The sequence below is a fragment of the Anarhichas minor genome, unplaced genomic scaffold (assembly GCF_050575085.1).
Source record: "Anarhichas minor isolate MPS153535 unplaced genomic scaffold, ASM5057508v1 ptg000014l, whole genome shotgun sequence".
In the NCBI taxonomy this organism is placed as follows: domain Eukaryota; kingdom Metazoa; phylum Chordata; class Actinopteri; order Perciformes; family Anarhichadidae; genus Anarhichas; species Anarhichas minor.
The window spans coordinates 2,263,016-2,290,816 of NW_027466460.1; the positions used below are offsets into that span (position 1 = coordinate 2,263,016).

Consider the following 27,801-nt stretch of genomic DNA (forward strand, 5'->3'; position numbering starts at 1 on the left):
ATTAATATAATTTCTGTACTTCACTGGTAGCAGGTGAAGAGAGGCCAGCACAGGGAGGTATGGTGGGTCTTTCTGGTGCTGGTGAGGCAGCCAACCAGGAACCAGAGGAGGTCGGGCTGACTGACTGACTATACAGAGAGAACGGCAGCAGTCGAGGCGGAAGGGAAAAACTCAAAACTCTGTAAATCTTTAACAAGTAGGAATGATTTTAATTTTGCAGGTGATCTAAAATGGTGGATAAAATGGTGATTTGTTTATCAAATTTCAAACCACAACCAAAGACTAACAGATATTTTTGGGGTGGGACTTACGTTAGATGTCAGAGGGCATTAATTGTGGTTGCAGAGTAGTCAGCTGGCTGAAGATAGGACCTCAGGTTTATTCTGGTCTAGCTGAAGGAAGCTTTTTGACATCCAGGATTTACAATCCTCCATGCAATTGTATAGAGTGTTGACACAGCAGGGGGTACAGCTGGGTGTCATCAGCATAACAATGGTAGGAGATATTGTTAGGAGATACTCAAAATAAACCCCAGGGGAAGCAAATGTAAGGAAAGTAGAATATGGAGCCTTTCACTTCGCTGTCATGTCATCCCATCCTCTGAGATTCACTGATCTGGCCTGCTTCCACCAGGACACATGACCCAAACAGCTGTAGTCATCACATCACTGCAGCAACAAGCATTCACCTATCCTGCAATCATTGACATCCAAGCTGGTAATTCTCTGGCTACTGCTGATGTTCTCAATGCCTGTAATGACAGAATGATCAAAGTTCTGATCTCAGTACACAGGACATCAACTACAAACATACATCTAAAATGTCAATGTGAATGAAAACTGCAATGGAGTTTTTGTATTGTGTCAAACAAGCGGAGCACACTTCAAATTCTGACCCATTTAATTTATTCTTGTTTTCATCCTTCAACATCATTTCCATGACAACAAACCCTTCAGAAGTGGAATGAATAAGAACAAACGTTACAAATAGAATCTACTAAATGGTGCTCCCTTGTTTGGCTCCAGTGGAAATGTTTGTTGGAGGCGAGGGAACAGAGTGTGGAATCTCTTGAATCGATTCAACCTTTTTCTAAACAGGTGAGTCAGTCAACTATTCATTTACTGTGACAGTCTGGAACCATATCAACCCTCCCTTCCACTCACAAGTGTGAGCCAACAACAGCAATAATAATTATAATAATAACAGAACAAATGGTGTCAACAAAGTTGGTACATTGGGGACTTGTCATGGTATAATACACCCTTGCAGAAAAATTAAATATGAATAAATAATGAAAAAAGGAAGTAAATACTCGCTAAGTAAGTCCATCTACATGCGTTTCTTCTGCCATAACTGTGCCAAACCCCAAATTATCATATGAACAATTGAGCATAAGCAAACAAAACAAAAAGAGGCAGAATTTTGGGCAACAAAGAAGCAAGAACATCCTCCATTGGTTTGAATACTTAGCAAGTAGTAAAAGAACTACATTTCAAATAAAAGAAAACACAAAACTGCCCGAGGTCTAACACCTCTGAAAATGACAAAAAAGTCACATTTTTATGAGAAAAAGTAATTATATTATGAGTAAAGTAATAATTCTGAAATGTTTTTTTTACAAGAATAAAGTGGCAACTTTACCAGTAAAAGTACAAAAATTACCAGAATAAAATTGCAAATTTACAAGAATATGCCACAATATTATGAGTGAAGTTGTAATTTAGAAACATTACAAGAATAAAGTCACAATTCTTTGTCATAAGCTCAGTCTGACAAACATCTGTGGTCTGCTCTACAGCTGTTCGCCGCTCAGAGGAAGGAAGGCTGGTAGTAGTACAAACAGTATTGTGACTTTACGCGCATAATGATATTTCTCTCATAAAAGTATGACATCATGTGAAAGGATTTTGTTTCTTGTAAAAATAATGACCGCTTTCAGAACATGACTTTAGTCTTCAAATCTCAGATTTTTCTAACAGTGGCCCTAACACTAAATGTGATATACAACAAAAGTTATTGTAACAACATGAATCAAAAACCCTTTGAGGACAAATAATAATAAAAAAAAAAAAAATCCTTCAATGGCAAACAGAGTGAGATGTCACAATGGCATCACTGGAGAAAATGGCTGATTCGCACAATAAGCACATTTAAATGGAGCACGACTCAGTGTCAGGCCTGCTGTGAGACTCTTTGTGACGTTACAGAATGACTGTGTGTGTGTGTGTGTGTGTGTGTGTAATCATCTCCACTCTGTAGTCCACAGGAGCATCAACGCAGCAGACAGAGTATAACAAGGAACCATATTAATACGTTTACATACATGTCGCAGTGTAAACGTGAATATAGATAACAGAATCAACGAGTGTTACATTTAAAACTTTCTGAGCTTTTCAGTGTCAGTAACAATCAACAGAAAGACAGGATACCGAACTGTAGATGTATCAGAATGATGCTATGAGGAGCTGCACTCACACTTGTGGACATGAACCCTTTTACAACCTGTAGACACCCAGCTGTACATGTACACACACACGTTAAGGAGAGACTCTACAGGCAACAACATTGTTTTCATGCACACTCAATTTTGAGAATTTGGTCTAGTTTTAGAAATTCTATAACTAAAAACATGGTGAAATTAGGTTTTATTAATGGCTATCGACAGTATCTTCAGATTTATACAAAAGATATCTAATATTCCATCTGTAAAAACCTTTGACTCGAAAACAAGCGCTGTGAACTTGGCTTTATCCAGTGTTCACATTTATGTTCTGGAAATTAGCAAGTTTATGCCTCACTCGCATATCCAAACATTGACTTTCAAAAAACCTTTAATACAAAAAGTAACTGTCTTAATGCGAGTAATCAACTGGGGAAGATTCATGGTGATATTTATTGGTTCAATGTTTTACCCTATTCACCTGTAGTGTCTCCTCTTACGCCCACATTCTGCAGGAAATGATGTGTTCCTGCAGAATCCAACAGTCACAGTTTAGACTCGTGTTATAAATGTGTGTGACGTGCGCCGACATGCATTCTGTAATGGTCTGCTAACAGTCTTCCCTCTCAGGTAAATGCTTCTCTTAGTCTCAGGTACAGTATCTACAAGGAAGGTCCAACAATAATGTGGCTGGATATCTTTGCATCGCAGCATAAAGACTGTTGCAGTGGCCGGTTGGGGGATTCTATTGTACATCTAGTCGTCTGGCCTGATCGCCTGTTACGAACAACAAATTATTACTGGTGAATTACAGTGTGGCCGTAAAGCTGGAGAGTGTGAGTGTGTGTGTGTTTGATTTGAGACCAATCAGCACTGCTCTCTTTCTTCTATCTGATGCACTCATTTTTCAAGCAGACATCTAAAAGGTGCAACATGTAGCATTCAACCAGTGTATGGCCTCAAACAGAAACGTATTGGGAGTCACGGGTCCAAAAGGAGTTGATACGTAGTAAAGCCTGTGTGTCATAGGAAATGTATTTTCTATCAAAATCATTTCTAAACTACACTTCGACACGCTTGACATGACAGTAGCTTACTGGTGTGCACACGTATTGCTGAAAGTTGTTTCTGTATCTGCTGCTCTTCAATTTGATTTAAATGAATTCAATAGTTTTAAACACAGTGCATGGCTTTAGTGTCCACTTCAAATATTATGATGCAAATATAAGTCTAATATTAAGAATTAAATGCAGAAATGGTCAAATATTGGTTCGGCTGGTCTGGCCACAACAAACTTTAGTCCACCGCAATGAGGGCATGTATTTGCAGTTTTCTTAAACACATGAAAACAAGCTAAAAATAGATGACTCCTTCCCACTGTGTTTTCTGGTCAGTCAAGTTCAATGTCATGAACACAAATAATAAAGCAGCATAGCTTTTATGGCTGAGAAGACAAAGACAGAAAGGAGTGTAAATTAGCGAGCGTGTCCACTCGGGTGTCATGTTTCCATCACTGCCGATTGGAGCTGGAGCTTATAAATATCTTTGAGTACTGCAGAGACATTTGTCCTGGGGCTGAAGGCCGATTGTAACCTTTCCTACCGAGGACAAAAGCCAGATGTTGGTCTTTTGTCCAGTGGGAAAGGGGCTATTGACATTTCTTAACTTTTATTGGTGTATTCTGATTTAGTGAAGGGACTAGTTGGAAGCTAGCAAGTCAAAATTGATAAAGGTTGTATAAATAGCTGGTGCAACCATAGAAATAGATGCAACCTGTGACAGGCCAGTGCTGCTGGGAACCATTAATGATTACATTGAGTGTCCCTAACACAAAAACGGGTTATAGCATGCTAACATGCTAATGTTTATCATGTAAACCGTAGTATTTTAGAATCCAAAGGTTAGCATTAAAGTACAGCTGAAGCGATCTCATGTCAGAGACATATTTCACTCTTGGCCCAGGTGTTGGACAGACAAACTGGGCCTAGGCCCTCCTAACTCATTGCAGTACAGTAAGTGAGCTATGGGGTTCAGATGAAATGATACACATAGCACCTTTTAGCATTGAGGAGGAGGTGGTCTTTCCTTCTTGGTGTTATCTGATTGTCTGTTGGCTTAATATTTCACTCTTTATCTCTTACATTCTTGTATCCCAGCAGAGTATTTATCATCTCTGCTTGTTTCTTTCTCCCCTCACCTCACCCAATCCTCTGCATCCTATTCCAACAGTCCTTCTTTAGATGGTCTCTTTCTTCTCTCCCCCCACAGTCCGCCCATCCTCTCGTTCTTCCATCACTCCCAGAAGATGTTGGTGATGTCAGAGTCCAGGCTGAAGATCCAGATCAGTAGCGGAGCAGAGATCAGAACGAACGACCAGGACACGCCCTTCAGTGACTGGTGCAGCCTTCTCATCATGGCTCCGACCAATCCCGTGCTAGCCCCCATCCGCCGCTGCTCCTCTTCCTCTTCCAGAGTCTTTTGAGAGATGGATTGGAACAGAGGAAAGAGTTAGGCACAGACCACTTTGAGATACTAATACCACGGCTGCACATCAAAGGGTAACTTTGGTATTGTTCACGTGGACAATTATTATGTTTTTGTGTCTCAGTGACTGATGATGACAACAGCTCTTGAAACTGTTCCAGTATTGAGCAACAGTGCTGCAGTCACCGGGCTGCAAAGGCACTTACATACTGTCAATGTAAGATTACGTCTACTATACGTTCTGGTCTTTGCCACTGACAGACTCAGGTCGTTATTAGAAGTGTCAACATTATAGAAGAGAGCATACAGAGGAGGAGACGGGAAGTCTCGTTCTGAAGTCTCCTGAGAGGTAACTTGTTGCCGGAAGATGTCAGTGAGAGCTGGAGAGAGGAGAGCCAGTGTTGTCAGAGTTTGATATGTTTGAGTACAGAAAGCGTAGCTTAGTGATCTGAGCCTGTCAGCGGCAACAACAAGCACTTTTAGTAAACGTAGCGTTACATTGTCGCTGCGCAATTGCCCTCAAAGTTACAACTCTCTCGCTCGATACTGGACCAGTTACACAAACTCTTGTCTTCATCAGTCAGTTAGAGACAAAAACATGAAAGAATAGGGTCCAGGTTAAATACTACCGAAGTTCCCCTTTAACTGAAGCACTGTCAGGGCATGTCTTCTGACCTGGATCTGGCTTCCTGGCTCAATGAAGTTGCGGGCCAGGAACTTCAGAGCCTCGTCCATGAAGATGACAGGAAGTGACATCTTCAACACCACCACCCATTGAGGCCACGACAGAGGGCGTATCTGGAAAACCATCTGCAGACGGAGAGAATGGAGGATATTTCAGCCCTGGGTCGATAAGAGGTGTCAGCGAACAGATGTATGACTCGTGCATGCACACTTACCGGCAGGGGGTCGACATATAGAATGAGGAAGTGTAGAGCCATGGACAGACAGATGGCCCCCACCAGCCAGGGGTTTGACCAGGGAGGCATTTTCACCAGGGACTGGTTCTCTGACAGACTGGACAGCAACAGAAGAAAGACATTCTGTTTGCTCTGTGACTTTTCACATTACAAACATCTGTATCCTGGATCTACGGCCTTCAAACACCAAACCAGAGCATACAGGGGGAATATATCACAATGACACGGGGTTGTTTCATAACATGACAGGACATGAGCTTTAGTGTGTGGGTGTGTTTGGTTTATTCTTACCTGTTCAAGGCGTTGCACATCTCTATGGTAACCAGGACAGACAGGGCCATAGTCATTGGATAAGGAGACTCAAAGACTGAACACTGCACACCAGCAAACTCAACGTGGCCATCCCTGCACTGAAGGTAGTGGGACTGTGGAAGAAACAAACGTGGAAATGACATTCTTCCTACTTACCTGGCATCCTTTTGTTCAGTGATGCATATCTCCTAAACAGAGTCTGACCAATACATGGCCAATATGATCAGATCTATCACAATCACTATAGTAACAAGAAATTACAAAAGTATGTTTGAGGTGATTCTCCATCAGAGAGATACTTCTTTAATGCTCTGCACGTATCTTGGTCACACGCTCTTCAAACCACATTTCAGCATTGGCCTCCCCCAACTGTTGTGTAGCCTTTAAAGGGATAATTCAAACCCAAAAGGACCATTTGTACATCAATGACTCACCTCTTTTACATTGAATTCTTTCAAGAACACTTAGCTTTTCTCTCATGCCTCAACGGTAAACGAAGAATAAAATATTTCTTTAAGCCCGAATTTGTTGGCCTCTTGACATAGTATTACCGTGTTAAGTTGATTTGGTGAAGATGTTAGAAAAACAATGATGTATTAACACATCTGGCCTCCTGATGAATGTCAGTCCAGTATTTATTCTCCTTTTAGCTCCGTTATGGTCTCCACCAACTTCTGAGAGAAATGTCTCGGTCTCTTTAGCTGCTAAATGCTGCACTATGTTCACCAGCTGGTCTGTAACTGTGTGTGGTGCTGAGCAGGCAGTTATCAGAGCTTCCTGCTGGAAACATCCCTGATCAGAGTGGTGACAGCCAAACAAAGACCTGAAAGACACTAACACGCTCCATAGAGCTGAGGGCAGACTTTTACATTTTATACTCTTATATGAATTTATTCTGTTTTTTTTTAAATAATTTTACTTTATTACTACTTACTATACTTTATTCTCCTCGTGCCTGACTACTCAGGTATTGAAGCAACACAGGAATTGAAAATATTACACACAGAGCAGCTGAACTCGGGTCATACAGCTCCATTAGCTCTGTAGTTTTTAACCTATTCTAAATAAGCAGTTGTCAATATTATCAATAACAAATATAAGCTGTTTTTAATTGTTTGTATCTTCTACCTACAGTTGATAGTTGGAGATCATGGAGCTACACTCTTTTTGACCGTGTAATGTGATGGTTTTGATTACCATATAATAACATGTTCATGGTCACAAGAAGGTTTCAACTGCTCAGCCCTTTTGTGTTATCACCACAGAGGACCCATTCAACTACACTATGTCTGAAAGAAGTGTTTACCAGTTGATAGAAGGAAAGCTTCGGTCCGTCGTGGGCTGCCATGAACCACCAGGCAGCAGCTCCGACAGTCGCAGCGCCCACATAACCTGCACAGAAGGGTGGTAAGTAGCGGTTTAGTTTGTAACCTGTAGGTAAGATGCTGTGATGATGATATCTGCAGATAGATTTTTGTGTATGTGGTGGTGATTGATGAGGCCATTCTGTTCCAGGCTCACGACTCACATCCGACGATGAGGTAGCGGCAGAACAACCAGCTGGAGATCAAAGGCTCTTTGGGGGAGCGTGGGGGGCGGGACATGATGTCCAGATCTGGAGGGTTGAAGCCCAGAGCCGTTGCTGGGAAACCGTCGGTGACGAGGTTGACCCATAGCAGCTGGACTGGGATCAGTGCTTCAGGCATGCCCAGTGCGGCTGTCAGGAAAATACTGAGGAGGGAAGGACAGATGGAAGCGAAGGTAACAGTGAGAGGCCCACATGATCCATAAACTGAATGTTAGTACACCACGTTTTCTGCATCCACTTATACTAACCAGACCACCTCTCCTATGTTGGATGAGATCAGGTATCTGATGAACTGTTTCATGTTGTTGTAAATGGCCCTGCCCTCCTCCACTGCAGCCACGATGGTGGAGAAGTTGTCATCAGCCAGGATCATCTCAGAGGCTGACTTTGCCACCGCTGTGCCGCTGCCCATAGCGATGCCGATCTCCGCCTTCTTTAATGCAGGCGCGTCGTTCACCCCGTCACCTGTCTGAGTCATGAGAGGGGGGATGAAGGAGGGCTGTTATACTGTTTATCAACGCGTCTATGATTCTACTTCAGGTACGAGAAGGTGCTCTCACCATGGCAGTGATGTCATCGAGGCTCTGCAGGTACTCCACAATACGACTCTTGTGTGCCGGTTCCACCCGGGCGAAGCATCTTGCCGTCCTGCAGGCCTGACGCTGCAGGTGAGGAGGCAGCTCATCAAACTCCCGCCCCGTCAGGCCCCCGATAACGCCCTCCTGCTCCTCTTCCTGCTCCGTGATGATGCCCACCCTCCGACAGATAGACAGGGCTGTCCCTTTGTTGTCACCTGGAGAGAAAAACGGAAAGTTACGAAGTGTTCGATTGGCGCTCGTGAGGTGTGATTTATGACAAACTTTACGAAAGGTTAAAGACATCACATTTCAGTCTTGTAAATATAGTTTGGTGTATACCCAATGAAAACAGGAAGTTGGATGAGAGGTAATAGATCATTCTTAAAACTGCAAATGCTCCCCTGAAAGCTTACCCCAGAAGTAACAAAGTTTTGAGTGTCTCTAAAACAGATAAATAACCATCAGCATTTCTAATGCTGCAATGAATGATAAAATAAACATCAAATCTACAAAGACCTGTCATCAGTCATTTGAAATGTGTGTGCTCTGCCCCGGTTAGTGCGGCTGACTTGATCTTTTGTCTATAATGTGCGTAACATGATTGATCTGTATGGTGAGTGTTTATTGTGTATGGCTAGTGATAGCAACAGTTAACCATTAATACCGAGAACATTTTGTGTACAGATTTTAGGGATACAAAGCACTTGAAGATACTCCAAGAAATGACATCACAAAAGGTAAAAAGCTGTGTTTTTGCACACATAACGTGTACATCTAGATGTGTGGTGATACCTGTGATCATGATGACTCTTATGCCAGCCTGCCGACACATTCGGACGGCGCTAAGCACCTCTTTCCTGGGGGGGTCCAACATGCCCACACAGCCCACAAAGGTCAGGTCGGTCTAGGCAGAGGAGACATGGAGGGAAGGCGTGGGGGACAAAAGTTCACTCATTTAGTTAGAGCCACTGGTGAAGACAAGAGGACAGTCGCTTGCTCCCATTCAGCAGACAAATAATGATTCTGTATCTTAACTTCCTTCTTTTAAAAGTGATACAGATACAGTGTTTAGTTTCTTAAGAACATTTCATCATCATCATCATCATCATCATCACCTCATAGTCACCAAAGACAGCTGAGTTCTCCAGGTTGAGGCTTTTGATGTCAGGGGGCGTGTCCCTGGTTGCCATGGCGAGGCAACGCAGCATGTCTCGGCCCGATCCCCATTCCCTCACAGTGGACAGGATCTGCTCTCGAACCGCCGGGCTCAAAGGCACACGAGAAGAACCGCTGACCCGGATGTAATTACAGCGCTCCAACACGCTCTCTGGAGCACCCTGAGAGAGACGGGGAGGAAGAAGACACGTCTCTTTACTCCCCTAAATAGGCTGGAACAATACATCCTGAACACCAGCTTGGTGTTAAAGTAAACACGGTGCGTATCTTTGCCCAAAAGGAGTATTTAGATAAACACAATAGGAATAATTCACACATTTTTCATGTTTTATTGATGCCTCTGAGACTTTTAATTGTATTAATCATGAAAAATTATGTATCAAATCATATCAAAGAGGGGTTCCTATGGGATTTTCTGGTATGCTCACCAGACGATGCGAGTTCAATGGGGAAACGCTGCTCCGCTCCATGTGAACAATGGAGTTTATATTTCATATCTTTTTAACATTTACATGGATTATCTATCATGCAGCTATGGATGTGGAACAGGGTGCATGGCTGGCAACTCTCTCATTAACCACCTTATTTATGCAGGTAATAGTGATATGTTCCTAATATGGTATAGATCAGGGGTCACTAATAGGCGGACCCAGACGCTGTCCTATCCGGAACCGGACGTATAACTGATGGATAATTGAGAATTATACATTTTGGCGGAGCGCTTCATTTTAACCTGTGCAGCTTTTCTAGCCTTTACAGCACTCGGTCAGCAGTCCAGGAAATACACCGACCAATTAAATGCATTGTAAACCATCTCACGTGACGCTACTCAGCCAATCAAATACGTGTATTCTGAAATGCATCATGAGCCAAGTGATATTTGCATACAGACAGGGGAGAGACGAGACGGGAAGGGAGAGGGGAGAGAGAACATACCCACTCTAATCTGAACTGAGGGTTAGGATGTAGAGATTGTTTATTATAAAGTTGACTGAGACCGTTATGATGTGAAATAGATTGACTGAAATATTCAATATAATCTAATGAAAGAGGACATCTGACACATGACTAAAATGTTTGAGTTGTGGTCAAATAAAACTATATCAAAATTACTAAAATGTGACTGGAAATTGAATGCAGGCACTGGATAACTAGTGGTGTGGAACACACCTTGACAAACATCTTGGCTCCAGAGGAAGACCTGGTGAGTTTATTGGATGAACAGAAGACAGACATAGACTTCCTGTCTCTGGAAAACTCCAACGTCAACTCCTTCCTCATCAGCTGCTTAATCACCTGAAAACAAGCAGTAAAAAACAAATAGCACAATTCAGTGAGCTTTTTTGCCAGAACATACAGAAATAAAAAGACGTTGCTGTAGTCACTTTGAAACACTCAGAATGTGAAACCACTCAGTACAATCGCTCGGTCTCTTAGGTAGCAGGACGTAAGAGAGAAGACGATGGAAAAGGTTGCAACATAAAGGATGCAGAGGTCAGAGGGAAGAATCAATGAGTCATTAGCACCAGCAATTTCTTTAACTTTACAGAAGTCTCTCTCTCTCTCTCTCTCTCGCGCTCTCTCTCCTCTCTCTCGCACACACGCACGCACACACTTACGGAGCAGCACGCTGTAGCTCTCTCAGCGGGGCTAATTCCTATCAGGTCAGTGTCGAACACGTTCATTTTCTCCACCAGACAGCAGAGAGCGGTCTCTGTTGCCTCCCCAACCTTCTCATACACACCCTTGGCCTGGAACACACAAACACACACAGAAGGGACAGAGGTTAAAGTATGCTGCTGATGGCATTTGTGGGAACACACATTCAGTTGGGAATGTTCCAGCACCATATACGGTAATCTATCGAGCAGTCGTGTCTTACCTCATTGTAGTCCAGTGATGAGTCATTGCACAGTGCACAGATGGAGGCCATCTCCACCAGGCCTTCATACAGACTGGGCTTCACCACTGAGTCGTCCTTATAACTGCAAAGACAGAAGGAAATGCCACAGAGGACATAGGGATAAAGAGGGGAAAAGTTGAGGCAATGTATACAAATTTTAAGAAAAAGGAAGGAGAGATAAATTGTGGGCTCTCATAATCCATAAACTGTCAGGGTTAAGGGTTAAGTGTTAAAGGTTAAAGACACTCACACTTCCCCTTCAGGGGCGTAAGTAGATCCAGTCACTGTGAACTCGTTCAGGCTGCAGCGCTCCCCTGACACACTGTCTACGACAAACAGCTACACACACACACACACAGACGGATAATGCAGTAGTTGATTAGTTCAATCATATTAGGAGATCACATCTGAGGTTAGGTCCACATTCCAACAGGCCATTCCACCTCATGAGCCGTAGGTTTTTAAATCAAAACAGACACTTCATCCAGGAAGACTTACTGTGATCAAACAGGACATTCTAAAATGTATGTACCAGCGTTTCAACAAGTTCAATCTTAGACTTGTTATGTCCACATGAAATGTAATACCCATTTGTGTTAGTTTTAACATCGTACGCACTGTCCCGGTACGCACTGTCCTGGTACACACTGTCCCGGTACGCTCTGTCCCCCTACGCTCTGCCCTCATTGGGAACAACTGAAAAAAGACGCTGGCACTCAGAAAAAGGCTCTACTTGGACACAGGCCCTTACACCTTTTTAGGCCTAAATTTCAGACAATTAAGTTCAAGATTTCTAAAGACCCACACAAACCCTGTGTATCTTATTGTTTAACACCAATGCTACTTTTCACCACTGCAAAGGAAGTTTTTTTAAATAGTGAAAATGTCTCAAATAGAAGCCTGCTTTCAATTAACATCTGTGGCCAGCAAATAAAGACAGAGAAGAAAATATTGAAGGGAGTTAGTGACATCTTCATTGGTGTAACAGCAGTCTGTAGCTTCTCTTTTTAACACTAACTTGACTAATTATTTCCTGTTGCCTTTAATTGGCAGATTTTTCATTTGATGTTAAGATGCTGTCGATGAAACTAAACACTTCCTGTACATGTTTTATGTTAAAAGCAATCCAGCTGTTGTCTGTAGGCTTTCAATGTGAAACATTCTAGTAGGCTTTCAGTTATACAATACTCCTTAATGTTTATTTTTACCCGGCCTGTATTAGCTACCCGCCTTTATTTGACTGCTGAACACTGCCATAACTATAATACTGGCTTTTATAAAATCATTTACAGTATATCTATTTGTTAAACAGGATGTAAGTGAGCTTTCCTTTGTTAATCCAATGTTAGTATGACAAGCCATTAGATGTTCTTTTGGAAAAGCAAACTACTTTTAATGGATTTCCAAGTTGCCTGCTTTTGGATGCTCCCCTCCTTATCAGTATGATGTAATCAGTACACTGTATCTTATCAATCGTATGAGAGCTAAATGAGGCTGACTGGCCCACAAAGTGATTTTGACACACGGTGGCTATATCAGTGTGATGTTACATTCCTTCTTCCATCTTACCCTGCAGACTGACATCTGGTTGGTTGTCAGTGTTCCTGTCTTGTCAGAGCAGATAACAGATGTGCAACCTAGCGTCTCCACTGATGGCAGGCTGCGGACGATGGCGTTCTTCCTGGCCATCCTCCTGGTGCCCAGAGCCAGGCAGGTCGTGATGACTGCTGGGAGGCCTGTGAGGAAACACAACAGGTGAGACGATGGTGATGAGAAAGCTTCTCCATTCATAAAAGATATTGATGCTGTTTGATTAGCTGTGCAGTTAGGGATGCATTTCAACCTGCTTTGAGAATTACACGCTTTCTTTTTCTCGTAGTTGCACAGGTTTAGTAGCTGCAAAAGCTGCAGAATCCTTTTGTGAAATTGCCCCTCAGTGTCTTTAAAAATGACACTTGTAGTTTTTGTAGTAACAAAAGAATTACACATGTTCAAGAAGTGACTTTTCAGCATGGATAGATAGATAAGATGTTCGACCTTCTGGTATGGCAGCTACAGCCAGCGCAACAGCGATCTTGAAATAGTAAACAGCTCCTCTCAGCCAGCTGCCTCCATGGACCGGGTCATTGAAGTGTCCCACATTAATGGCCCACACTGCCACACAGATCACAGTGATGACCTGCAGGTTAAAACAAGACAAGTGTAAGGTTGTAACACAGATGATAAAGTTTGAGTCCAAAGTGACCATAAAAACACAGGTCCTTGCCTTAGAAAGCTGTTCTCCAAACTGGTCTAGCTTCTTTTGTAGTGGGGTCCTTTCAGGGTCGGTGGCGGCCATCTCATCTCGGATTTTCCCAATCTCTGTCTGCACCCCAGTTGCCACGGCAACCCCGATGGCACGGCCCGCTGCGATGTTGGTACCCTGGACAAAGTTGTGAACTTTAATGTGAAACTCGTTTCCATCATAACAAACTGAGACATAGTAACACACAGTTTCTGTAGTTCAGCAGTGTGAGTGTCATCTGTATGCGTCTATTCTATATGCTGCCAAAGCAGACAAAGGGAAATGTGATAAGTGTGCTGATTTCTTTCCCTCCCATGACAGCAGATTTCCTCCACATCAGTGTGAAGCAGCACTCAGAGAAGCACAGCAACAAAGACAAGCTGCAGATCTGCAGCTTGTCAGAGTTATGCTGCTAAATAAAACATCACTGGCTGCTGTTCTTTGACCACAGACCACCTGGTGACTCGGCCACACACACACACACACGTCTGCGTTGTCCCTCTATGGTCATGTCATACTTTCAATTTGATATTTTAATATATTTATCTTGTTTATTCCAACATTTTAGAACAAAAAACGTACTAATCAGCAAGGCTGTGACTATACTGGACACGTGATTAGCATTTTGGTGAGTTTTCTAGTTCATTCCAACAGGTCTGAAGTGTTTTAGAAGAGCTCCGAGTAGAAAAAAACAGGAAGGGATGTCCATTATTAATCGATTACGGTTAATTGCCATTGATAATTTAACCGACCAAAGATATATTACCGATATTGCAGACGAGTACTAAGCATATTAAGGGGAAAAAATTAAATATGGATGCACCTTTGTATAAAAAAAAAGGTTAATGTACGTCTGGGTCAGCGCCTAAAATAATGATGCTAATTCTGATGTACCACCTCGTACATAGTCACATCATTTAGTAATTCATGTTACACAACAGTTTGCACAGCTATGCGTTTCAAGGATATAACAAGAGACTCTCCCTTTGCTAAGAAATCAAATTAAAAAAGAATCTCTGTTGCGTTCTGATAACCGGGCGTCTCCTTAGTGCAAAAGCAGAATACAGAGAAATCTGTACACATCTGTCCGATGTGTGTGGAGGTCTGTATGGTTATACTGGTGTTATACGATTTAATGAAGGTGAACACAGTAAACGACCGTGCTTAACGCCACTGTGGTCTGACCTTCAACCTTCAGCTGCTGTAGGGATTTCCTTTTCATACAGTAGCCTATAAAGCAGATACTGTAAGAATCACCCCATTTATTCATAGATTCAAAGCAGACTGATTTAGGCCCACTGACTTTTCTACTTTAACCACAGTGCTGAATTGAAATAAATTAATCTGTTGTTGCAGCAAGTTATTAGTAGCACTTGTCTTTATATTTGAGACAAATCTCAAAATAACATTCTTTGAACCTCTCCCACGGGTGTGTGCGCTCCATTGTTGTGGTTGTTTCCATGGTGCCCAACTGATACAGAGGAACTTTTTACCAGACATCTTTTGTGAGATGTCCTTTCCCGCACTCCGTAGACGAGGGACGTGTGGTGTAGCTGTCAGAAAATGTGGCAGTTGCGCCACTCGGTGGAGCCTCTTACTTTTGAATGAGATTGAGTTACAGCGATGTTTGGTGACCGCCCGAAAGGGCCGCACAAACCGTAAAACAAACGCACCTCCTGCCCTCCAAGGAAGAAAGGAGTCGCAGCGTGCTCCGCTCTGCTCACTCAGGCGGTCCTGTTGATGAACTCTGAAGCAATAAGTTATTGTTTGGTGACTGTGCAGTCCATCTGTCTGAGGCTCATGCTAATGCTAAACTAGCATCTTGAACAGAAGCAGCTGCAGACAGCAGGACTCTAATTACACACGCTTCCAACAAAATCAACACCCTGATGAACTGAATAAGCACCACTGTCCTGCTCTGAAGGCATTACCGGTTGGAAGAAGTTATTCATTATTAACAGATAACCGATTTTTAAGGCAGCCGACTATCGGTTCAAGAAATTGCTTTCAATTTGCATCCCAACTCTGAGCCGATTAAAGCTCTACATCACTGCAACTCGTTTTTCTTAGAGCTGCAGAGCTCATTTTTTAGGTGTTCAGTGACCGCTGCCTCAGTAAGTAAACAATTAATATATTCTACTGAACACTGAGATAATTATTTAAGTAGAGAGGTCATGTACATTTGTACTTTAAGGATAACAAATCCTATGAAGATCAATGAAATAGTGAATTTGTTTCGAACTATTTTCAGCGGCAGATTAATCCACATTTGGTCCTCTAGTGAGTTTTTGTGGCAGCAGGTCGGTGTATGTCCAAATAAACTACAGTATGTGTTTTCATGGTAATGAAAGAAAATGTCATCAAGAGCAACAGTGTGGCTCATTGATATTGACAATAAAAATATATATAGAATAATTCTATCCTTCAAGTATAAATACTTAAACAATTGGTAGTCCCATGTCTGTCTTTCTCCTGCTTTTATGTTGATTGTATGTGAATTAGGAAAAGACAGATATGGCTGTTGAGACTCACAGAGAAGAGCATGTTCTTCTTGTCCTGGTTGACGGCTCGGGGATCCGGTACAGGGTCTGTGTGTTTGAGCACCGAAACAGACTCCCCCGTCAGAATGGACTGGTCCACCCTCAGAGTGGTGGAACAGATGGACGTCAGCCTGATGTCAGCTGGGACCTTATCACCAACTGCAGGGTGTTGGGAACAGAAACAGCAAAATAATCTTAATTTCACTTTTGTAATTAGTTCACATAAGGACAAATGTGGTCTTTGTATTCAATCCTGTCTATGAACTTTGCTTCCCTCACTTAAATAAGCCACAAGTAGTGGGCAAGAGGTGAGCCTCTAGAAATGTAAAAGGTAGCATGACAAACTCTACAGTTAGACATCATCTAATACTTTTATACGATGTAGATAATGAAGCTTAGAGCTGCCTTCCCTCTCCCTCTCCTACTTCCACACCATAAAAGAACAAGCAAGGTACTAATCATCAGCTATGGTTAAATAGCACTCCCTCTGGATGACAAGCATTAAAACCACTCAAAATGTCCCAGACTTCAGACACTGTTGCTTAAACAAGCAAAGCACTTCACTTCTCCCCTTCCCGTCAAAGCTGCAGGTTGTGAACTTGCTCCTCCACGTGCTGCAGCTTCTCTAATAAACAACAGCATGGCTTTCTTAACTAGAGCTGCTGTGTGCCAAAGCCAGCTGAAATGAGCAGTGTGGTTGGTAAACTAAAAGCCACCACTGCTCACTGTATCAGTCACATATTGTGGTATGGTATGACATCTTCATTAAAATGGATATACCAGACTCCTGAAGTGTCTTTAACATGCAGCGGTGACATTAAGCTTACTTACTTGTCCAAAATGGAAAATGAAGGCCTATTGATGAATAAATAAAATTAACAAAGATTTGGACAATTTGACAAACAAAACTTCTAAAAGTTATCCTTTTACTTTGTTATAGTCATCTATAGTGGTTATTTGCATAAAAACACACAGTTCGAATGATTAGGAAATAGTTTTTTTTTGGCATTAGTAGTTTTACAAGATTACATTTGAACACATCATGATAACGTTTTGACGATTTAAACAAATTTGTTGTTTACTATATGGGATCATCAGGGATTGGTGACTAGAAAACATTATTGACAATCTCCCGGTCACATATTTTGAATGAATATTGGCCCCTAATAGGGATCACATTTATTTTTCACTTGCTCAATCGCCACAGAGTTTACTTGTCTCAGGTAAACGTTAATGGTGAGTCCTGTCCTGCATCCTCTGGTTGCAAAAAGAAGTCTGATTGTATGTAAGTCTATGAGAAAATGACTCTACTTCTCTCTTGATTTATTACCTCAGTAAACATTGTAAACATGAGTTTATGGTCTCAATCTCTAGTTTCAAGTCTTCTTCAATACAGCATGATGTTCATTTAGTAAATGATGGTCCATTTAGAGTCAAATAGACCATAAAGCAGGGGACGCTTTAGGGCGGGGCTACAGGTTGCTACCAATGCGTTGTCCGGTATGAGAGTTCTTCTTGTTATACACAGTCTATGGTATATGGCATAACACTGTTGTAAGACATTTTCACTTCCTAAATGCTTTTGCCAAAAAATGTGTCCACGAAACCCTGCAGAACCATTTACATGTTGAAAATATTGTCATCAAATGTCGTTAGAATGAAAGTTCTGATACACAAAACAAAACACGCCTCAACGTCTTTTCTGGGCTGGTATCAGCTGCTCCAACATTTATTTCTTCTGTAATAAAAAGTTCTACGGGCCCTGAAGCTGACCTCAATGGCCTATCTGTTATATATGTGTGTGAACATCAAGAATTGTACAAATAAATAAGAATTGTGTGTTAATAGTTTTCTTTTTCAAATACATTGTCCCACAGTCACTCTAAGCAGTAAATAAATGAATTAACGTGGATAAGTACAGTATGAGGATACTTCCTTGTAATCCAGTATACTGACGCTTGTGTCCATTCTTATCTGGTTTGCTAGTTTTTACAGTCAGAAGAGGAAGTTCTGAAACACTTTCATGTATGTTTCCATCATGAAGAGCTTAATATTATGACTTGCACATATCAGTCCTATAGTCATTTTTGTATTGAAATAATTTTTTTGCTTTTGATTTGGTGGAACATCTTAAAATGTATTCATATTACAGGTACAGAAATGTTCTGTTAATTCATGAGCACATGGACATGTGACAGCATTCCTTAATAAGATCTTCACTAGGATACGAGCCAAAACCTGGCCTATGTGTAACAGAAGTGAAATAAAAATGTTTCACTTGTTTCCAAAGAGTTTTCAAGTGGACATCATGTGTTCATGATATTAGGAAACATGTCTGCATCACGCATAAATTAGGACAGATTGCTACACATCAAAGGTTAGCATTCTTTCTCTTGGAAGAGCCTAGCCTTTCATAAACTGTTTACATATGTGAGTGAGTCAGAAGAAGCCAGAGAGAAATGAAGAAAGACACCTGAGCCTTTTGCTTTCTTTCTACATTGACTAGTTAAAGAAAGTTATTACGAGATCTATCAAAGAACTACAAGGAAACGTTTGTAGATGTTGGAGAGAGAGAGCACTGAAACATTTTCACTAGAGCAGAAATATTTGTTTTTCACTTGCCCAATTGCCACAGAGTTTACTGGTTACGGGTAAGCAGGCAAGCGTTAATGGTGAGCCCTCAACCAGGACAAAACCGAGCTACTGTTCCTCCCGGAGAAGGGTTGCACGCACCGAGAGCTGTCCATCACCATTGATGATACCGTGGTGACGCCAACTCAGACTGCAAGGAATCTGGATGTGACCCTGGATGACCAACTGTCATTCTCAGCAAATATTGCATCGTTTACACGCTCCTGCAGATTCCTGCTCTACAACATCAGGAGGATTTGCCCCTTCCTCACTGACGAGACGGCACAGGTGCTCATCCAGGCTCTTGTCATCTCCCGCCTGGACTACTGCAACTCACTACTTGCCCGAGCACCGGCGTCGGCCATCAGACCTCTGGAGCTTGTCCAGAAAGCTGCAGCTCGTCTGGTGTTCAATCGCCCCACATTCTCCCACACAACTTCCCTTCTCCGTTCTCTACACTGGCTACCTGTAAGAGCTCACATCCAGTTTAAGACAGGCCATGGTCAATCGCTAAGTCCTGCCCCTCAAGCCCAGACTGACCAATCATAGCATCAGCCAGCTCAGACAGCTATCCAGCTCAATTCCATCGACTCTCGCGCAATCATTTCAGATGTTTGGATTTGGAGCTGGTCATGGTTAAACGTTGTGTAATAGGGATACTATTGGTTGGAAGGAGATGTTTCTAAAACTTGATGTTTCTACGTAAATACCAGTGGAGATAACATTAGCATAGTATCTTAGCACATTATTGACTAACGTTAGCACTTCTGCTGTTAAAATGCCATCAATAAGCACAACGCCACTTAATATGTTGGCAGCTATTTTAGATTTAGTGTGCCTTACTCTTTAGACAAAACTTCTTAATGGTTTAGTCAGATTTTAGTCATTTTTATAGTTTTTGTTTTCATAGTTTTAGTTGAGTCAACAACAACTCAAAGCCTTTTAGTCGACAAAGTTTACATTACGTTTAGTAAAAATGTATTCTCTCTTAATTTGTCTGCTACTTTTTAATTTAGTCCTAGTCCTGTGTCCATTTTTTTAGTCATCATTGGACATTTCAGTAACTGTAGCCAAACTGAATTATCTGATGAAGAACACAGGTTGAATGATTAGGAATACAGTCCTCCTGACTGTGCTCATTAGTGATGCCTGGGTCAGTGTAGTGCCTAACATGCAAAAATATGCATTAATCCACCACCAGAACCCGACCAGAACATTTTATGCATTATAGTAGCACAATTGTCAGGACTGAGACAAGGACAGAGAGGTGTGTGTGAGTGTTTAGAAGAGAGAGAGTAGGGGGAAGAAAATAAAAAGTTTTTTAGTTTTTGTTTAACGACGTAGGTGCCGTCTCTTCATAGTCTCATCTTGCTCGTGGAAAACAAGGTCGACGAACATTTTTAGTCACAGTTTTCATTAATTAAATTTGCAAAAAAATCTGACCAATTTCATTTGCTGTGGAAATCAGAGATGTGGGCAGTGACTCAGAGGTGTGGAGACAGACTACCTCAACAGGTAAGTGACTCAGAAATAAAACATCACAGCTGGTACAAACACAAAGGTTATACTGTTTAGATGTGCTGCTCTGCAGAGAAACCTTTAAGTTGACAAGAATACATTGTAAAATCAGCCCATATTACTAACACAAACTACTAGCAGCTTCATTCCAAAAATGTGCGTCTCTACACATTAAGTTATATTGTTCACTACATTATGTTTGGCCAAAAAAAATTGGAAAAAGAATAGAACTGTGAGTCACATTAAACAGAGCCTCCAGCTCTGATTAGTGTCACTGAGTTCCCATGCTCTGGAAGCCGAATACTTTTACTATAGACAGGACATCACACACACACTTGTAACCCTGCTTCCTCTCTCTGAACAGCCTGAAATAGCAATGGTATCTGGAGGATTCAACACTTTTCTGACTGGGTCAAGATAAAATCAGTCTGTTACTACAGCTGACTGTGTTCATTCAACCCAGCTGGACTGAGGTTATCTGTCGATACAACCAACCTCAACGTGCTGATTCAAATAAAAAACTCAAAATAAATTCAAAAAGCCAGTGCACCCATAGGACAAGGCCCCATCTTACCAATGGCCTTCTTTGACGACAGAAGAGCAAAGACAGATGTTTTAGGAACAACACCTGGAAGATGCTCAGAGGCACTTAGAGATGTTGATGGTTAGATTTTCCACCACCTCCATTTTCACTGGTCATATTGGTGACACACCAGTGGCTTTACAACCTTCACAATCTCCCAAAACAACCACAGCACTGAATTAGAGATACACCAATCGATCAGCCGGTTGTCAGCTGATCTGCAGCATGAGTGGTGATCGCCAATGAGTCTCATGTATCTGATTTTTTGCAGGTCAAATTTGCACATTGTAGTAGTATCGCATGATGGTTTTACAACACAGCCACACACACACACACACACACACACTGTTGTGAGTGTGGAAGTTCTTCAGCATGAGTGGAGAAGATATAGAGATCACAATATGTAACAACTGCACGTCCAAAACAAGCCGTGCAGGAAAAACCTTCAAAACAAAGGCTTTGGCAACAAGAAGGTCCTGTAACTAAATAGTCAATAGTTGATGTTTTATGATTATTAGGAACATACAATTGAATTTAAATTTTCAATGAAAGAAAATTTACAAAACATAGTTGTGTATGCTGTCAATTATAGTTCTTGGAAAGAAAGAAAATCCGCAAAAATTGCAATCAGTGCATCTCTACACTGAATACTAACAATCTCTACATGAACTTTAACATTGTAAAACACTCCAAGTGGATCAAATGTCACAAGTGTCATTAGCGTACTGTTAAGAAAGGATTTATTCCAGCTTTAATGAATCCATACTACAAAACCTTCTCAGATTGCTGCGTTGAGATGAACTCCAATCAAATATTTTCCATGACGGCTTTGTGTGCCTCTCACTGAGTTTCCATGACGACAACAGCCAGAGGAGAGGGCAGAGATTAAGATGTTTGCAGGAATGACTAAACAAAGACGCCACCGTGTTATTTCAACCACGTATAAACAACAATGCAGTGTAAATGCATTGTCTTTCCAAGCTCATTGCAGCACTGCAGACACACTGTTAGACAGCACATCAAGTGTGTGTAAAAACATGTTTCCATTACTGATAGCTCCCGTTCACATTCCTGCTTTTTCCCTTCGGACCACCTTATCTCTTTTGAAGGAGCCCGATCAAGTCTCTTTTCCCCCGACCCGATCCAATCCTTTCATACTGAGTATGTGCCGATATCGAGCCCTGATCCAATCCTTCAAATTTTCTGGATAATACACAGTGCACACTTCAAGTACATTTAAGGTAAGAAGTGAAGACAATGCCACCTCTTGTATTGTTATTTGTCTACTTACCAGCGACCTCCACGATGTCTCCAGGAACAATGTCTCGGGCTCGGACTCTCTGGACGCTCTTCTTGTCCTGTCGGTACACCTTGCCCATCTCTGGCTCGTACTCCTTCAGAGCCTCAATGGCATTCTCTGCATTACGCTCCTGTGGGACACGGCAACATGGAAAGCTTCTATGAGTTTCTTTTAATTAATGGAACAAATGTGCATGGTTGTCCTCATGGAAGGAGTGACAGGTAGCAAGTTATTATAGAACAAGAGACAGTTCTCTGTTTGAGACATGGACATTTTTCAGCAGTGATTCAAAAGTGGGGAATGGTTCATGAACAGTAGAGAAAACACAAGTACACAGACCAGTTATTTCTGTTTGATTCTCACCATCCATGAGAGCATTTCAATGCCCATCCAACAGGCTTTAAAAACCTGTGGTGGCCCTGACTGTTAAAACCCAAACTAGGTCAACAGGAAACGCCAGCCCAAGTAAGACACAAACACCACAGGAGGAACTACACTGTGGTCCCACATGTAGCCAGTGTCTCTGAAAGGAATTCTGAGAGCGGTTTCTTTTATTCAGCCTTCTATCATTGATATAAACGGGGTGGACAAAATAATAGGCAAGGAGAGGTTGAAACAAAACCTGAACAATTAGAACGATCACGAAGGGAGGACCTAGTGCCGGTCTGTTGTAGGCATGACAACTAAACAATACGGAAATGCAAAATACTCACATCAAAACTATTTATGACAGGTTTGAATAAATCTGTGCAGGTAGTGGACCAACTACCGGGATCCTTTTGACCCATAGCAGCGTGTGTCAGTCTGTTGAATAGCCTAAACTACTGCAAGATATTGTATTGACTTTCCTTTGAGCCAAATGCTCTGAGGGAATTTGACACCAAATAAGTTTAGAATATGTCTGTTCCTCACAATGTGTTTGGTTGATGCCTTTATTCACAGGGAGAAAACTCAGGAAAAATATCGACCTGTTCCAAAAACAAATGACGTTGCTTTTTTTCACCATGTAATATTTGCGTTCTGTGAGAAAGAACTCATGACAAGACAACAGTTTGAGAAAATATTTGACGTGCGAAAAATCTCCTGAAGCAGACTGATTACATTTCCTAAACAATCCGGAACAACATTTTAAAAGGTCTTCAATATTGTCACTATACAAAACTTGCACCACATTGTTTACCTGCCACACTCCCACAATAGCATTGGCGATGAGGATGAGGAGGATGACGAAGGGCTCAACAAAGGCTGTGATTGTCCCCTCCCCTTCTTCAAACCAAGCCAGGGTCTACGAGAAAGACAAGACGGACAGAAAGGTGAATTTGCGTTATTAAAACTTGTGTGTGTGCGTATATAGCCGGGTTAAACTAATGGATCTCTTTACACAACTACACAGTCCATACAAACTTGTACACACTATTACCAGTGCTTGTATATGTGCGTGTGTATGTGTTTGCTCGTTTCCTTACAAAGGAGATGCACGCAGCCAGCAGCAGGATTCGGACCAACAGATCCTCAAACTGTTCCAGGACCAGCTCCCAAAGTGACTTCCCTGCATGAGGACACCAAGGAGCACAATGAGCAAAGAAAGAATCTTTACTCGAGATGAGATACTGATGACCATGGAAGAAACACAAAGACAGAAGAGGATGCAATACAACAGATAGACTGATAGATCGCTCACCTTCTTCAGCTGGCAATTCTGTGAGTAAAGAAAGATTAAAAGGTAGATAGAAAGGAGGGAGGGAGGATGGAGAAAAGGAAAAGATGATATCATCATCAACACTGCTACTTGGATTCATAAATGACAGTGCGGAGTAGTGAGCAGTTATTTTTCTTTCCTCAAGCACTTGCAGCATATGATTTTTGCAGCAGCAGGACTTGATTGATAATGTGCTTGCTGATACTTGAACATGATGCAGCTATACAGGACATCTTTTACTGAAAACACAATATATTATGCAGGGCAGCGAAATACTTTGAATGATGGACCATGCACAGACAGATAGAGGGAGTTAAAAAAGGTGAATGTGTAGTTGTTAACTACACTGCAAGACAACCTTGTGTGCCTTAGAAAATAACTACAACACTAAGCTGTTTAACATTTGATATTACAGTAGTTTACTGGTGTACACACATATTTAAAAAGTATTTCTGTATCGGCTGCTCTAAAATGGGATGAAAATTAATCCAATATATTTTAACCAGTAATAGTGTATTGTCTAGGTGTTCATTTAAAATATAGGCTATTTTGTAGAAATCTGTAAATTAGTAAAGTTAAAACATGCAGAAATTGCCAAATATTGGCTTGAGGGCCCACTTCAAGATTACGATGCAAATGTAAGATATAAATCTCTCTAATATTAATATGTAACAAACAGAACAGAAATAAATGGTAAAATATTGGTTTCTGTGCCAAGAGGTTGAGACAGAGATACTTTCACTAAATTTAGTTTAGACTACAACTAGTATTTAAACTAGGATGTGCATTTATTAGAAAGATGCTCAAGCCATATTCTTGTTTAATTTTTTTAAATCCCCAGATATAATGGCTGTACTGCAGAATGCCAGCACTGTCCAGGAAATGTGTTTCCATGTACACGTTAACTGAACACGTCATCAATACAATGGTAGCAAATGAGAAGCCTTTAACCTGAATGTAGTCTAATGTTGTATGAATATGTATTATATTATGATAATGGTTATCATTGTGTTAGTGGCAGTAGTAGTAATAAGTATAGTAACTTCATCATCAACATAAACAAAAGATGGATGAAATCCACTGCACAATTTAATTCTCATGAGACTACGGTGAATAGATAGATACTTTATTCAATAGTCCATTTCTTTTGAAGAAATTGAATAAGTGTTTAATGAAAAAAAGAAAAAGAAAAGTACCGTTGGGTCCCCATCTCTCCCTGGTCTTCTTCAGCTGCTCACAGCTCAGACCTGTAGACTCATTGACACTGAAGAAGCCCAAAACCTCCTCCACCGTCTTAGTATGAGTATTATCCATCACTATGGAGGCAGGAGGAGACAGAACACAAGACAATATCAATATCAGCAAAAAGCTTCTTCAATACCCGTCAAAGCCTTATTTTAATAACTTACAGGGGCCATTTGAAACTGGAAGAAAAGCAGTTTGTGTCTAGAATCATCCAGAAAGGTAATATGGGTTTAATACGGCTGACACTTAAGGTTGAAAATGTAAACAGCAAATATCTGTTGCTGTATTCAACATTTTTTAGATTTTACAATTTTCATGACAGGATACCAAATCAGACACGCTACATCAGCGGCATCTTTGAAACCTTTTATCAGAAAGCATTTATGAATATGTTGCTGGGTTTTATGTTTTTTAGCTTTGTTCTATACTTTGGTATTTTTGTTGTTTATGATCCCTCTGTTCAATTTTTGTATTGCACAAAATGTATTTTATTCTGATGTTATTATATTGCTGTTTCTGGATTTTATCTGCCGTTTGTTTTCTAGAAAGTATGTTGTAACCTTGGTAATTAAAGTGCTAAATAAATTAAGTTCATTATCATCATTATATAAAATACTTTTGAAAATTCAGCGATTATGTCAGACTAATGTTCTTATTAGTCCCTTTTTTCATATCAGATATAGAGCAAAGTGACTGATAAGAGGGCAGTATTTCCACTCATGAAAGGTATCCTGCTTCTTCAATGAGTAGAAACGACTCACTGTTACAGCATGAGCTGGTTGCGGAGTCACACATACTGTATAGCCAAGCAACCAGAGAGACCCAAGAGACGTGGACCATTATCCACAGGGTCTGAGCTGGCTCTGAAAAAACATCATCTCCCTGGGTTGCATCCAATTACACAATATCTATGAGTGTGTTTTTAGGATGTACTTCTCTGAAAGGCTACTGGGTCACCTATGTCACTCCAGACTCCATTTTTTGTTTTTTACAATATCACACTGTCTTGCCCATTGACACATCAGAAGTACCAGTTGGACCAAGACCAGAGGCCTGTTATAGTTAGTAAATGTGTAAACGTTGGTTGACATCTAATGCACCCAGTGGGCTAGTTTTCACACATTTAGAGATTATCAAACGGTAATAAATCATGTGCACGTTATTCTCATGATCTCCATCCACCACTGTGACCGTGTGTAAGCGAGCGGCTTGGAAAAATTAAAAAAAACGTTTTACATTATTTAACGTTACCGGTAGCTTACGTGCTTCATGGTAGATCGTCTATACCAAATTTATCACAAGACTCATTAACATGACTCGGCAGGGGCCTAAATCAGGTTGTACGACGTGGACCATACGATTATTAACTCCCGAAAATCACTTATGCCAATATCTGCATCTGCAAAGAACAACGTTGAGCGGCCGCCGCCCCTGCATTGTGCACAGGTCATCATGCTAACAATTGGTTATCAACGACACAAGAATGTTGAGGACACTTCCGGTCATTTGCTTAACGTAAGGCATAAAATAGTAAGGGTTAACGTTAACACACTTACTAGCTGTTATTACGAGGAGCCTCGCCTGAATTCTGGGTAATATGGACGCATCCATATTTACCCTCGACATAACGGCAAATGTGCAAAGACACTGCTGGTGAGGTTTGCCAGCAATATGAAATGGCTGCACAATGAACTGGTTATACGCGTATACCTTAAGTCAAATGACAGGTGAAATAAGCATTACAAGCTAAAGCCTTACTACTAGCCACAAGCTACTAGCCACTAGCCACAAGCTAGTAGCTAGCTCGTGAGCTAACTTACATGGACGTCCTGTAGGTGACTAGCTAGCTAGGCAGCTAGCGCTACGTTCTACCGTTAATCCTCAAGAGATGAACAGGTTGCTTACCAGAGTGTAACGTCCGTCCACTGTCACTACACTTTTAGTAAGACACGGTATATCGCAGCACCATGCGTTTTGGATTGAATTCCCCACAGCAACGAAAAAAGCAGCAACAAATATCTAAAAAAATTGCTTTTACAACAGGCTATCTAGCTTAGTTATGCCGTGACAGCTGCTCACATCTCTATTGTAACAATAACGTTATCTAATTCCCGAGTGGTAAAATATTGTCTGTTAAAAAACATTAAGGCTTAATTAAGGCAAATTATTCTCCAAATGTGGTTCAAGACTATTTTATACAGACAGCGTCGTATTATTACTCCTTGTCCTGGCTGCAGGAGTGTCTGTGGGTCACTAATACTCAGCCTACAGGCAACAGCAGCCAATACAAATCAAGCTACCCAATCACAAAATACAGCTTCCGGGCTTAACCTTCAAAGTAAACATTTCTGCTTAAGAAATACTACATGCCGTGATGTAATGTGTCGTCGAATTTCAGGACAATGCTTGGTTCAGAGTATTCTCGACCAAAGGATAACTGACAGCTGTATTTGTTCCAATACCAACAGATTTTGGACTTTTATTTTAAATAAAAATCGTCTGACTTCTCATACTATCGCGGGTAACTCTGTCTACCTTGACGCTGCTGCCCCGTAATTACCGTGATTAACGGCATTTGCTAGTGCAGAAAACCAACGGAG

General features: G+C 41.3%; 1 protein-coding gene across 1 annotated transcript; it reads right to left on the minus strand.

Moving 5' to 3' along the window:
* Positions 1 to 888: 888 nt before the first annotated feature.
* On the minus strand, positions 889 to 27,481 carry LOC142949426 (sarcoplasmic/endoplasmic reticulum calcium ATPase 2). The gene is made up of 24 exons (XM_076091059.1): positions 27,107 to 27,481; positions 25,153 to 25,272; positions 23,939 to 23,956; positions 23,724 to 23,806; positions 23,438 to 23,542; positions 22,249 to 22,387; positions 16,218 to 16,384; positions 13,668 to 13,823; positions 13,439 to 13,580; positions 12,971 to 13,137; positions 11,652 to 11,740; positions 11,381 to 11,483; positions 11,118 to 11,249; positions 10,669 to 10,794; positions 9,438 to 9,659; positions 9,115 to 9,226; positions 8,305 to 8,537; positions 7,993 to 8,213; positions 7,685 to 7,887; positions 7,463 to 7,548; positions 6,136 to 6,269; positions 5,824 to 5,941; positions 5,600 to 5,734; positions 889 to 4,915 (listed from the first exon to the last, which is right to left on the minus strand). The coding sequence occupies exons 2-24, from the start codon at positions 25,268 to 25,270 to the stop codon at positions 4,733 to 4,735; spliced, it is 3,192 nt and encodes a 1,063-aa protein (XP_075947174.1). The 5' UTR covers positions 25,271 to 25,272; positions 27,107 to 27,481; the 3' UTR covers positions 889 to 4,732.
* Between the last annotated feature and the right edge of the window lie 320 nt (positions 27,482 to 27,801).